The 14237-nt window shown below is 57.4% G+C and overlaps 1 protein-coding gene across 5 annotated transcripts in view; it reads right to left on the reverse strand.

Annotated features, from left to right (window-relative positions):
• The window catches only part of IGSF9B (immunoglobulin superfamily member 9B), a 47945-nt gene that overhangs the window by 6685 nt on the left and 27023 nt on the right, over positions 1–14237 (reverse strand). For 4 of the 5 annotated variants that reach the window (XM_030841657.2, XM_060304315.1, XM_060304316.1 and 1 more), the window contains exons 16-19: positions 12451–12612; positions 12146–12191; positions 9935–11584; positions 2646–2767 (exon numbers count right to left, since the gene is read on the reverse strand). In XM_030841657.2, the coding sequence (XP_030697517.2) occupies positions 2646–2767; positions 9935–11584; positions 12146–12191; positions 12451–12612 (1980 nt within the window). Of the gene's footprint in view, positions 1–2645; positions 2768–8500; positions 8547–9934; positions 11585–12145; positions 12192–12450; positions 12613–14237 lie in introns of all 5 variants that reach the window. The other variant, XR_009565024.1, reaches the window with a different exon arrangement.

Here is a 14237-nt window from a genome sequence, read left to right on the forward strand (position 1 = left end):
TTTCATCTTGTATTTAATATTGAATATATTCAATACCTTTTATCTAATATTTCTTCTATTTATCGATATTAAAGAAATATTCATACGTCTCTTTTAGTGCCTCCTGGGTACCAGGCATCATTCTAGGTACTGCGGTTGGGACTCAGCACACTTTTCCCCCCCACCGCCTCCCCCAGGCAGTGATGGACGTCACACAGATTTTATCCATAAGCATTAGAGTCAGGTCTGGCCCACCCTGGACTGCCAGGGCCATCCCTCTGCCTTATGGTCCTTCTGGGGACACAGAGGTAAAGCCCTTGCATTCTAGAAGATTATACTTCAATGTGGCAATGGGGAGGAGGAGACAAACTATAAAGACTTAAAAACTACAGATATAAAACCGTCAGATACTGCAAGTGCTACCAAGGAAGATAAAATAGGATCACTAGACGGCAAATGAACGAGGCACTGCTTCTACTCTGAAGGAGTAACCCCGAGGCGAGTCTTGAATTATGAACCTTCCACAGACCTGGGGGAGAAGTGTTCCCATGGTGTGAAAGCCCCAGGCTGAGAGCAAATGTGACCTGCTGACCGAAGGAAGGACATCGCGGTAACTCAGAGCGAGCAGAGTCGGTGAGGCAGGAAGGGCGGGCAGAAGTCTGTTCTGATTGCAGGGGGAAGGGAAGCCTCTGGAGGGTTTTAATCAGAAGCGTGTGTGTATGTGTGCATGCGTGTATGTGTGTGCACACTCCCGGGACTTTCTAAAAATCACTCTGGTCGCTGTGTGCTGAATACACTGCAGGAGCCAGGACGGAGGTAGGAGGGCCAGAGAGGAGGCCGCTGCTCTGGGCAAGGTGAGAGATGGGAATGACTCGTAATCTAGCTTTAGCATTTGAGACAGAAAAAAGTGGTCAGATTCAGGATGTGTTTTAAAAGTTAAGTCAACAGACCTTACCAGATGGACTGGATGTAAGACGTGAAAGGAAGAGGGTCAAGGATGAAGCACCCTGAGCAACTGGGCAGGTAGGAGTGCCTTTTATGAAACTGGGAAAGAACCGAGAAGCACATCTGGATAATCAGTAACTCTATTTTGGACACGGTAAAGGCTTACAGGACATCCAGCTGCATGTGGAGCAGGCACCTGGAAATATGAGACTTGAGCTCATGGACAAGATCTGGGCTAAATACGGGGGGCATCTGCGAGTTGTGGACATATGACAGGAAACAGGACCACTGCAAGCAGAACAACAGAGAATATAGGCATCTCGTGGGACTTTTTTGCAAAAAAAAAAAAAGGATAATAGATAAATGATAGGTAGGTAGGTAGGTATGTAGATGGGTCTTAACCTGAAATGGGCTTAAATGGGTTGAAAATTCAGCTTGGGGCTCTAATTTCTCTCCCAAAACCTAAAAAATTCATTTTCTTTCTCTCCACCTCAGTATTCCAACCTATAAACTAACAGGATAATAGTACCACCTGAAGGCTAAGTGAGAACTAAGTGCTCACTGCCTCCCAAAGATTCAAGGGCCTCTGTGTGTCACTCTTCCATAACCCAGCCTCTGCAGAAAGCTGCACTCTGGTAGATAAGGAAGACTGGCAAGGAAGCTGTGCAGTGGTCTTCCTGGACGGCCTGTCACAGCACTTCTAAAACCACTGGTAAAAAGACAGCACGTGATAAATATTTTCTAAGTCTGAAAAACGGCTGAATTATTTTTGCATTATATTAGAAGCTACCTATCGCTGCTGGATAAACATCACACATTTCAGTAGTGGTGTCCTTTTCATGAAATACGGCAATTTCACTCTATCTCATGGAGAAAAGTCTGGCCAGCCCGCAGAGGCTGAGTCCATGCCACAGTGACCCCTTAACACTGAGTAGGACCCCAGAATTTCATGTCCAACCAGAGGCCTGAAATGATAAAGAGGAAATATTTAAGGAGATAGGGATATGTCCAAGGCATATGACAGAATGAGAAAGAAAAGTACTATTTATGTTGTTAAAAAATACAGGGGACTTCCCTGGTGGCGCAGTAGTTGAGAATCCGCCTGCCAATGCAGGCGACACGGGTTCGATCCCTGGTCCGGGAAGATCCCACATGCCGCGGAGCAACTAAGCCTGTTCACCACAACTACTGAGCCTGCGCTCTGGAGCCTGGGAGCCACAACTACTAAGCCTGTGCGCCACAACTACTGAAGCCCGCACGCCTAGAGCCTGTGCTCCACAACGAAAAGCCACCACGATGAGAAGCCCGCGCACCGCAATGAAGAGTAGCCCCCGCTCGCCGCAACTAGAGAAAGCCCGCGCACAGCAACAAAGACCCAACGCAGCCAAAAAAAAAAAAAAAACACTGAAACCATGCCATGTTTTCTAAAGGCGTATGCAGAGGGTTCTGAACACACATCCCCCCAAGAAGGATGGTTCCCAGGTTGGACGAAACAGAACTGGGAGGATGATCTGAGACTTTTAACCTTACTTTTCTCATTTTTTGATATGAAAATTCTATTTGTGTATTCCTTGACAATTAGTATTAAAGAGAAGCAAAGAACGAGATAAGCTGGAGGAGTCGATTGTGCAGAGAACCCAGGGCTGGGATCCTGAGCCAGACAAGCCCGTAGTGGCGGGTCAGGGTGGGAAGACAGGAGCAGGGTGCTTCTCGACATTTACCGGATCGTTTCTTTGACTTCGAGGAGCCCTTGGATGACTTTTTGGGCTTCTTTATCCGCTGGTATTTCAGAGCCTCCAGCCTCTCAGGTACAGCAGCATTCCCAGGAGCAGGTGGATGTGTCCTGGAAGGGACAATTGGAGAGGCACAGGTCAGCTCCCGGACGGGAGAGCTTTGGAAGAGGAGCTGGAAGAAAGCCAAGTAGCTGACCCAGAGGAGACAGAGCACAGCTCTACGGAGTCCCAGGTGACCAGCTCCTTGACACCTGCCTTCCTGCTGCTCCTGGAAGAGAGAACCCCAATGGAGAGCTCCAGCAGTGGGAGGCCTGCTGCAGGTGGACACCAATCTGTAGAGCCATCAGATGGCCTAGGAAAGGGAGAGACAGGCTTTAATGGCGAACCCATCACACGGCACTCAAGCTGGGGCAAGGAAGTCGGAGAAGGAAGCAGCTGGGATGTCTGAAGTTTGTGGATCATCACAGTCAAGACCTTGAAATGAAAAGTAAAGGGCAGATTAAAGGACCGGAAGAACAACCCCACCCCACTGACTGTCCTCCTCCGGGAAAGACAGGGCCGGGCCAGATGGGAACCCAATGCCCAGTGAAATCATCTCTTCCATCGCCAAGATTCATGCAGAACCCCGGCAGCCAATAGCAACTAACAGTTGTCGTCCACCAACATTTCAGCAGCAGACTGGGCTCAGGCTTCATCAGTCATGTGAGAGAACAGAAGAGGATGGAAGTGGATTGTGACGGTGAGAGTGTCCAAATCAGGCAGGCTTGCAAAGCCCTTGATATCCGCAGCAGGTATCCAGTGGATCCATATTTTAAGATTCGACAGAAAAACCAAGGTTATGGGAGAGGAGACCACCTACGTCAGCGTCTCTTTCTGCCCCGGTTGTCGAGTGGGTGTAGCCGTTTGCCTAACAGAGCAACTGCATGGTTAGGACAAAGGCAACAACTTAACTGGAGCCTGTGCTGCCCAGGTGACAAAGGGGCCCAAAGAGAGCTGAGACGATGGACTGTCTGTGACAGTCTGCGCTTACCGGAGAGAACTGTTCAAGGATCATAAAAGAAGAAAATCTAGAAGACATGGATCAATGCCATTTCTTCTCAAAGTAAGCCAAACTTGGACTCTGAGGAGTAAGGGGGAGAAGAGGGAGACAGGTCGCTCTTTCTTTCCCTCCAGTGCTGGCATTAGCACGCCATCAGGGAAGCAGGGACACTCCAGGACCCTGGTGGATGGGGGCGAGTCACACCTCCCTCTTCCACCTCCCTCACAATCAGTGGTGGGTAAATGCTGACAGGAAGGAGTAGACAGCCAAACCTGTGAGGGGAAAAAAAGCCCCCAGTGGTGAGCAAGCAATCTAAGGTTTAAAAAAAAAAGAGGGGTGGGAAGACTACAGCCGCATCTCCCCAACATCAGATATCTCTGCAGGGATGAGAAAGAAAAGCATACAGACTAACTGTAGATAAGCCTCTGGTTCCTGGGGTTTCTTGCGCTAACTGACAGTGAAGTAACCTACATCTTCTTTGATGGATGCCATCATTCCAGCATCCTTTAGTAGATAGAGCATGGAGAAGCTCCTCCCAAGTTCAGGTCAGAGACATTAATTTTCAACAGCCCCCTAAGAGCACAGAACTAAGAACCCAGCTACATGCACACACGGTTTCAGAGAGAAGGAGTCCAGCTCACCACTGGAGGTCGGGTCTTCACCCCGAAGACCTGCCTGCCAACTCCCCCTTCCTTCCTCTTTCACAAACCCCACAGCCTACCCATGGAGACCCTGCACAGCAGCAATAGGAAGGAAACTTGGGAGGCAGACAAAGGTTGGAGATGGCCAGGGCACGAGGGAGCATGACTTCCCAGAGCTGATGCAACGTCCTCACCCCCCGCTCATCCTGGACTAAGGCTTCTTCGTGCTGCCTAAAAGGAAAAAGACATGAATCCACAGCTCAGTTCATCTGCCTCCTGGTCCTGGCCAGAGTCTTCCAAAAGGCCATACAGATGAATGGTGTACAGTCTGAGGAGGTGCATGGCAAGCAAGTGGACCCAGGGTCCAGTAAGCAAACAGCGCAATTCAGGGTGACCCTCTGGGCATGAGAGAAATGGGTACAGGGTGCCCCCGAAAACTCCTAGGGATGCTCCAAGCCAGCTGAAACTTCCAGGGACATTATTATTACAAGCAACATATCACTACTATTACCACTTTTATCATACAGCATTTACTTACCACTTACCACGCCAGGCACTGATCTATGTTCCCTGCAATAATTTTCTTTAACCCTTACAACATCCCTAAGAGGCAAATGCTATATTGATCCCACTTTTCAGATGGAGAAACTGAAGTTAGTTTAGAGAGGTTAGGCAGTCTATCTTATAATCCAGTTATCATGGGGTAAGAGCCAGGACTCTCAACATCAGATAAACTGCGTGTCCAGCTTCTTCCCAAGGGAAACAGGTGCAGAAGCTGCATGGAAGGAAAACACTGCTTTCGCGCGCACCTGAGCAATCAGCCTGCCCTGCACGCGCTTGCTGCCACGGTCACTGACATCCTCTGCTTCGGTGGCAGAGCCAGAGAAGGCAGCCCAGGGAGGGGGAAGGCTGGCTCAAGTGATGCCCTCGGGCGATGATTCCCGAGCAGCAACAATCCACTGAGTGGGGGAAGCCAATTTTCCCCTGTGAAGCAGCCAAGCTCCAGCTCTTCCAAGGCACCTGCTGTCCACCTGTTTTCGCGTTTGGCTTGGTGCTCAGGCTCAGATGCACGACAGGAGAAGGCTCCCCAAGGCACTGGAACACTCTCCCGGTACAGGAGGCAAAAAATAAAAGCAAGGGTCTGGAAGGACGGGAGGTACAGGGGAAGGGGCAAAATGGGTCTTTATATTCAGCTAGTTATGTAGAAAAGTCACGTGAAATGTGTCCCAGCAGACATCAAACCACCTCCCTTCTCTGGGAAGGGGGAAAGGGGGGCCATGTCCCCTATCAACACCAAGCCCCCCAGGGGACTTTCAGGTAATGGGCTTTTGATGCCGATGACGTTCAGACAGTAGGAGGCTGGGTGAAGCAGCTGCATCCCATCCCTGGAACAAGGCAGCAGGTAGTCCAGGGCTGGCCAGTGGGGTGCCCTCCAGGGAGGCAAGGCCGGAGTTCTCTTTCCAGTCAGCCCCAGTTCTTCCAGAACACGCAAGAATTCAGCAAACTTGGACCCCATCCCCCAGAAAGTACGAGCATTACTGGAAGGTGAAGGCCTGAAATTAAAGCCCAGGGGCTTCTCCGGACCGTGTTCCCCATGAACCCCAGTTCTCTGTCCCACAGGTGTTTCTTCGTGGTTCACACCTACCAAAGACAGCCTGAAACTGACCTTAACACTCTCTTTTTCTCTCTCTCACCTGTTATAAAATCCGTACAAAATCCAAATCACAACCAGATAGCCCCAGAGGCCTTAGTGCATATCTCTATGCTCACCCAGAGCAGGGGAAGAAAGACACAGCCAGGTTCAAAAAGGCAAACCACAGGGCAGGACAGTCGAAATCCTCCGGACTTTTCCTGCCCTCCTGCCCCAAGAGCTGGCCGTTAACCCTGGCGGCTGCCGTGCCCGGTGACAGAGCAGTGATGAAGGAGCACTTCCTTCCTCTCCTGAGTGGACACTCTGCCATCTGACTACAGGACTGAGGCGGAGACCGAGGACACCCACTCACATCCACGGTGTAGCCAGGACATGGGTGAACCCACCCTCTGCCGCAGCACAGCCAGCCAGGAGTCCGGAGATCAGTGCCCACCACTGCGTCCACAGACAGCCCCCCTCTGGTGGGGCAAGTGTGTGGCCTCCGAACTCGGCAGAGGCTTTTACCAACGGGACCTCCTTCCCACGGTTCACCCAGTACAAGGGGCCCCAGCACGCTCCCAACCCACCTGCCTCGTGGAGGCCAAGGTCAGTATGAACAGGAAAAGGGATCAGAGGGGAGGCAAGAACAGGGCCGCTACTGGTGTCAGACAGGGAACGGAGAGCCCCATCCACAAAGGGACAGGTCCGAGAAGGGAGCTGGGAGGAGGAGGAAAGGGGAGAGGAGGCGGGGCGGGGCGGGAGCAGAACAGGGGAGAGCAAAGGAAGTGGGAACAGAGCAAGGACACACGTGGACGAGACGAGTCACACCACCTCCAACGAGACCCAGCGGGGACACATGCAAAGGCAGTGTGAGGGTGGCGCCCGAGAAGGAGCCTGGCTCCTGCAAGGGCCCAGCAGGCTCCACCCAGAGCTCTCGGCAGGCAGCACGGTGAGGGCCTGACTCCCCAAGGCTGGAGAGCTGGCCGGGCCAGGCGGAAACCACCCTGCATCGCGCCCCTGGTTTCCTGGTTTACCACAGCAGTGAGAGGGCACCCAGCCCCCAGGTCTGGCAGGTGGGGACACCGGGGAGGGGGTCACGAACCGGAACGGGGCCCAGGCCCAGGCACTTTCCCAGAGTGGAGTGAGAGCTGGGCCTGGAGTCATCACTCCTCTGGGGGCAGCAGGGGGGTCACAACTGGGGGCAGGGAGGAGAGCAGGAAGGTGGAGGGCGGTCCCATCACTGTCACCCCATTGGCCGCTCCTAACTACACCGTCCCTGGTCTCCCCGAGCTCATGGCTGCGGCGTGGCACCCAGCCAGCCTCACACAATCCCGCGACCTCTGGCTGCAGACACTCTCGTGGCACGGCCGTCCTGTTTACGGGAGGCCATCCTTACGCCCAGAGGAGACCGATGGTCCTGAGTCAGGACCGTTAGCCCTCCTGCCGTCTCCAGGTGGGGAAGGGATGCAGAGACTTCAACCCAGGAAGCCAGAAGCGCCCAGAGGAGGCTCCCTCTCCCATCTGAGTGCCTGGTGCCTGCGTTTGCTTGTTGCCACAAGCACGGGACTGGCGTCCACGGCAAAAGGAAGATCTTGTCAGCGGCCATGAGACTGAGCAGGCCTCAGGGGACCACAAAAACCTCTCAGAGAGACTTGGCACCCCTCTGCTGTCAAGCTCCCGAGACCTCCACCTGGAAGGAGTCGCCCACATGGAGAGCAGAGCTGCCTTCTGCCCGGGGGCCTGTCCTCTCCGGCGGAGCTCCTCCAAGACCCCTTCCCGGAGCTGTGGCCCAGGGACATCAGGAGTGGCTACTGCAGGGGCCTTGAGAGCAACGTGAGCCCGCGGGCGAGGTCCACGCCTCAGTCCTGTGACAGCCAACAGGCTGCAGAGCAGGCTTAGGAGCCTGCCCCTGCCCTCAGAGGACCACAGGTGGCCTGGCCCTGAGAAAGACCCGGCTGGTGAGGAAAGGAGCAGGGCCGTAGCCCAGCCGCATGCTCCTGGGAGGACCGAGCATCAGCAGGATCCCGAGAGGACAGTGAGGGAGCGGCCACCCCAGGGGGAGATCTGCACCCGGGGGCCTGAGGGAGGAAGGGGGTCTCTACGCCTGCTACTGGGGAAACCGGGCAGAAAGGGGCCGGTGCTCCGAGACACCACGTGCCCGACCAGGTTTCCAAGGTGCAGAGGTGCAAAGTGCTCGTAGGCATTCTAGGCCCCTGAGGGTGCATGCAGGGCCCCAAGGGCTTCTGTGGGAAGCTCTGGGCAGCAGGATGGCGAGGTGTCTGAGTGCAAAAACTGCAGGGAGGCTCTGGGAGGGGCTCAGAAGCTGCAGCGAGGCAGTGCGAGCGAGGCCCGGCAGCTGTGGCAGCAGCAGGGCGTGGGGACCCAGAAGCCACGGGCCATCGGGGCGGAGGCTGCCGCCCCACAGAGGGGTGAGGGCTGTGGTCTGGATTCCCCTATGGAGGAAGCGCTGGCCCTGCGGAAGCCCGTCCGCTGGTCCGCCCCCTGCCCACCCACCCAGCCGGAGCTCCCTTACCTATTGAGCTGAAGAGAGGCTTGTCTCGACAACACTGCCCAGATAGCTGAGATCAATCAGAAACAAAGCGGTTATCAACATGGGTGCGGGGAACCACCCACGCACACCCAGAGGGAAGGGGAGGAGCACAGGGACCAGAGAACCGACAAGCGAGGCCAGAGAATGGGGTGAGCAGTAAGGAGAGAGACAGAGACCCAGACGGCACGATGGGACGAAGCAGATGAGGGCTGCACAAAGCACAGACGACAGGGCACAGCCCCCCGCATCTCCTGCACAGACAGCACGCAGCTCTCCTCCACCTCCCGAGCTGCTCCCCACCTGAGCCGGGGTGGGAGGTGAGGCTTGTGCTTCCAGGTACCAGAGTGGGGGGGGAGGGAAGAGGGCAAGGGAAGGGCGCTGGGCTCCCTCCTCTCGACCTCCTCCCGTCTGCCTACCACCAGGCCAGCCTCCTCTGGACTCTGCTCCCCTGCACAGGCGGCCACATCAAGAAGAGACCAAAGGACGGAACCGGGGCAGGGGTCAGGAGGGATGGGGGACTACGGACGGTGCAGACTCTTCCCAGCAAGTCGGGCCAACCCAAAGAGGATGGAGAAGGAAGAGAGACGGACAGAAGGACGGACTTGGGGAGGAAGTAGTGGGAGGAGGAGGGAGGAGAGCAGAAGAAAGACCAGAGAGAAAGAACACGGGCAGGCGTCCAGGCTGACTGGTACCTGGCACACCAGCTGCTACAGTTTACAGTGGGCTCCCCCAGGCCGGCTGATCGCAGGGGCTTGTCTGTCTGTAGCTCCCTGCGAGGCACACAGGTTGGGGTGGGGCATGTGGCTTGGGCACACGGTTCAGAGGCCTGAGGTTTTGCTCCCAGCCTCCAGGACGCAGCCTCCAGGGAGGCTGGGGGGCCAGGTGGGGGCGGGAGGCGGCACTCACTAGGCTGCTAAGGGCAGGAGGGTGGGGACGGGAGCCTGGTGGTCCAGGGAAGTCAAGCCCCAGGGTCCTGCTTTCGAGGAGGAGAGGCTGAGGAAGAAAAGGAGGCTGGATACAAGGTCTCTGGGCCAACCCTGGAACCGCCCAAAGCCAGGCTCACGGGGACGTGGTGGGCTCTCCACTCCAGAAGGCCCCGGGGGACCACTCATGGGGACACACCACACATCCCCTGGCCACGTCCTCTCCCCCGGCCCCCGGATGGCCTCCTGAGAGCTCTGGGCTGGATGGGGAAGACCCCTCATGCCCCTGGCAGGGTACCTGGGCAGGTAAGCCACACCCCCCCCCCAGTGACCACTCCCTGCCGCTGCCAAGACCAGCGCTCCTCTCCCGAAGGGATGCTGCAGCGTGTCCCGACAAGCCCTGTCAGTCGGTGGATGGAAGGGTGAGGGCAGGGGAGGAAAGGGGAGGAAGATGACCAGGCGGCGGTGGGCAGGAGAGACGGCTCACACTCACCCTGCGGTAGGTAACGGTGGCGGGGGCGGCTCCGGTCTGAGCAGCTCCTCCCCCACCCTCCGAGGGGAAGGCGTCTGTCCAAACACATCCAAGTGGTCCACAGGCCCTGCGGGGCCCGGCGGAGGGGAGGGGTAGCCCGTGGCCAGAGCGGTGAAGCCCACGGTGGGCCGGTAGCTGGGGCTGCCGCTGCGGCTGCTCTGGGACGGGGAGCCCGTGGACGGCGTGGACTTGCGCGAGAAGCTGACGGCAGCCGGCGGCTGCAGGGCGGTCTCCGACACCTCAGCGGGCTGCAGGAGGCCGGGGCGCGGCCGGGCCCGCGCGGCGAGCTCGGGGGAGCTGGTGCGCGAGCCGAGGGGGCTCTGGGTCAGAGGCGAGAGCCGGGAGGGCTGTAGCACCACTTGATGTAAACTGGGCTCGGCGCGCCTGGCCTGCCGGGGGCTGGGCCGGGGCCGGGGCTGAGGCTCATACCACGGGGTGTCCAGGCCCAGCGCGCTGGGGCCGCCGTGCGCCCCCGGCTCGGCCGGCTCGGGGTAAGGCAACACGGGTATGCCCATGCCTTGGCTGGTGTGTCTCAGCTGCCCTTGGCTCACCAGAGGTTGCACAGGCCTGTCCTGCCACTTGGCGGCGGGGGGCACTGGGGCAGGGCCTCTGCTCGGCGCCTTGCCAGCCCAGCCCTTGGGCGCCTCCAAAGACAGGATGCCCGGGTAGGCTGCGGGCACCGGCAGGGAGGCGGGCGGCAGTCCTCGGGGGAGGCCGGCTGCAGGCTGCAGACTCTCAGCCACATCACACGGGTGCAGCTGGTGGGGGAACACCACGGCCGGGGTCTCCAGTCCCCCAAAGGGGAACTCCGGCCGGCCCCAGGGCTCTGGGGAGCGCCCGCCGGTGGGCGTCTGAGTCAAGGGCAGCGTGCTGTTGGAAGCGTTCTCTCCGTTCTCCTCGGGGATGGCGGGGTGGCCGAAAGGCCCCTCGGTGTGCAGAGGTGGCGAGGACATGACAGAGCTCAGGGGGCTGCCCACCTCCGGCATGTAGAAGGGCGGCGGCTCCACCTCCCCAGGGCTGCTGCTGCTGAGGTACCCGTAATACTGGCCGTGGTGGAAGGGCTGGGGAGCGGGTGGCCTGGCTTGGCCAGTGGCCTGGAGCCGGCCCTCCAGGCCGCCAGGGCCCTCCAGGCTGCGGCGCTGGAACCGAGGGCTGTATGCTGGTGGTGGCAGGTAAGACTCCTGGCTGGATGACAGAGGGGTCAGCTGGGACTTGAGGGCGGCCACAGACGCGGGCACCAGCGGGTCTTCATTCTCCTCGTCCGACTGGCGGAACTCAGGGTACATGTCGGTCTCCTCCGCAAAGGGGAAGCCCTCAATGCGCCGAGCCTTCGCAGAGGGTTCCACCTCGGAGGGGTCCATCACAAAGCGGCCGTCGGGGCCCCTGCTGATGAGCTCGATGGGCGTGGTGGCCTCCGCCTCGGCCTCCGCCTTGGCCACGCTGTACTTCTTGCTGCTGATGGCCCTCTTGGTCTTCTTGTACAAGGACAGCTCCTTCTCCCGCACGGGGCTCAGCATCCTCTTGGCCGCCGGCTGGGCCTGGTCGTCGGAGGACTCGGACGGGGCGCGGAGTGTGCGGATGCTCTCGGGGCTGACCTTGCCGGAGGACAAGCTGGGGACAGGGAGAGAGCAGGAGGCGTGAGGAAGCTCAGAGGACACTACTGCTTTCCGTTCTCCCTGCAAAGTACCACACGCGCCTAGGAGGATGCCAGTGAGGAGGAGGAATGCTGGCGGGTGGCGTGTGCCGGCGTGAAATACTCTGGCCGACTCTCAACTCTCAACTGTCCAGGCGTGCGCTGTCCACTTTCCAAATGGACACCTCGTTTCCGCGTTTATTCTGCCTGTTCCTATGTTTGCTACCTCTCTCCAGTCACACCTGCAACTTCACTCCCAGGTTGCTCAAGGAATGCAAGCTCATTTTAAGAGTAACTTAAACAAGGCACATTAAGACGATACATCTGTTAGGATGGAAAAAAAATCCAAGAAATGAACAGCTCATCTACCATTTTGGGTCATCTACACTACTGCTCCCCCATTAGTGCGGACAACTTAAAATTACCGTGCAGATCAATTAAGGGAAAACAGCTTAGAAACACTGTCATGAGGCGGAGCGAGCCCTCCACCCTCCACCCCAGATGGCCGTACCCTGTCTCTCTGGGGCTAGACCACTTACGGAGACTCCAGGCTCTTCCTGCAGTGCGTGATGGAGAGTGGAGGGTCTGGAGGGAGAGAGAGGGGAGCCCGCTGAGGCCTGACGCCACACAGCCCTCCCCAGCTGTCAGCAGGGCCCAGACCAAAGCCCCGCAGGGAAGCAGCACCCTAGCACCTGGCACGTCTGGGTCCAGGATCACGTGCCCCCACCGGGTCTTGCCTCCACCCTCGTTTCGGTCCCAGCCGACTCTCCCACCATCAGAGCAAGTCCCATCGGCAGCTCTGCCCACGAGGTCCCAGTTTCCCTGTTTTCAAGGCGACACCTACCTTTCTTGCGCTTGAGCTTCCGCTTGCGCTGCCTGTTGACAAAGCAGGCGGCCAGGGTGCTGAACAGGATGGCCGCAGCCAGGAAGCATATGGTGGCCACGATTCCAGCCAGTACCGGCCGAGCCAGGCCATCTTCGGTCAGGTCCGGCTGCGGGAAGATGTCTGGGGGGATGGGGGAGAGCACGGGTTAGATCCTCCCTCCCCAGGGCCCCAGGTGGTTCCCCACCTGTGTAGGACAGACATCACTAAGGCTCCGCCCTAAAAATGAAGAGGTGGCGTGGCGGGAAGACGGAGAAGAGGGCGTTTACAGAGCCGAGGAATCGCTACCTTGCTTGTGGAGAGGAAACACCATCTGTTATCTCTTCCCTGTGGGACGCCAGCTCTGTGATGGTCTGCGCTGGCCCAGCACCTTACCTGCCACCCTCACCTACCAGCACGCTCTACACGGAACCCGTGACTAGCTGACTGGACACTGCAGGGGCCTAAGCGTCACACGGGCATCGTGACTCCCACCAACCTCTCTATAGGACCAGGGCCCAGAGGGTGAAACTCTGCAGCAGCAGCAACAGGGCTGTTGCTGCAGAACGCAGGTGCCCCTTTCTAACCATCACGGTGCAGGCGGGCAACTTCTGCAGGGGGTCAGCGTGTCCTGGGCACCACAGGCACGTGCTGGCACGGATCGGGGCATCAAACAACGTCCTTGTTCTACAGGCAGAAGTGAGCCTCACTTGGTGCCCAGGTCCGCAGAGCTCAGAGTGACAGCCGAGACTGGACCAGTCCACTGCGTTACGTGTCACCTGACAGTTGTGTTAATAAGTGCTGCTCTACAGGCTCATCAAAGGGGAAGCCTATGTATCTTGATACATTTGGCCAGAATCCATTGCCATGTCAAGGACAGCGAGGGATTAAAACAATCCAGATCGTGCTGACTGGCTGAGTGGAAAACAAGGGCTCAGCCTTTGGAAGTGGGAGGCTTCAAGACAGGGAACGCCGAGGGAGCTGCATCCTTGTTTACCACGGGAACCTCCCGACTGCCGGGAACGAGACATAAAGCCACCGAATGCAGAACAGTTCGTGAGAGGCACCCCCAAACCCTCAAGTCCTCTCTTCTAGCTTGGCTGCAGCTCTCTTCCCTGGAGGGAAGCCAAGACAGAAGTACGCTCGTCTCTGCTGCTACAGCAGGCACCTCCGTGTAGAGAAAAACAGCCCCACAGTGCCTAGTATACGCGACAGAAGTCACAGCCGCTCCCCACCGGCTTTCTCGCCCGCCCACCCCCCGCCCTCCCCGCTGCCCCCATATCTCCACCAGGCCCGAGCACGAGCTTCTTGGCCCAGCTCTTGCCCACTGCCTCCGAGGGTCTCTGCGAGCGCTGCCCGAGGACGTGAGCCACTGCTGGATCACTAAGCAAAAACCTCTTCCCAGACCAAGGGAACCACTTCTGGGAGAGGGGCCTGCTACATGTGAGGGAGTGTAGCTGGAGAAAGATGTATAGAAATGGGACCAGAGCCAAGAGAAAGAAAGATAAATGGAGAAAATGCTGGGGAGTTGGCTTTATTTAGCCTGAAAATATCTACGGAGAGGAAGGAATGGAGGAAAACAACACCAAACAGCAATTTTCCAAATGAAACACCCTAATTATGAAGCCATCTTAACGAGAGGCGTCAGTAAGTACTGCTGACCTGTTTCTGTCTCTTTGCTCCAATTCGCCCCCCACCCCCAAGAGGATGACACCAGAGGAACAGAAATGTTATAGCAAAAGGGCTTAAGTCCTTTTCAACTATTCTAA

Source organism: Globicephala melas, chromosome 8 (assembly GCF_963455315.2).
Source record: "Globicephala melas chromosome 8, mGloMel1.2, whole genome shotgun sequence".
Classification (NCBI taxonomy): domain Eukaryota; kingdom Metazoa; phylum Chordata; class Mammalia; order Artiodactyla; family Delphinidae; genus Globicephala; species Globicephala melas.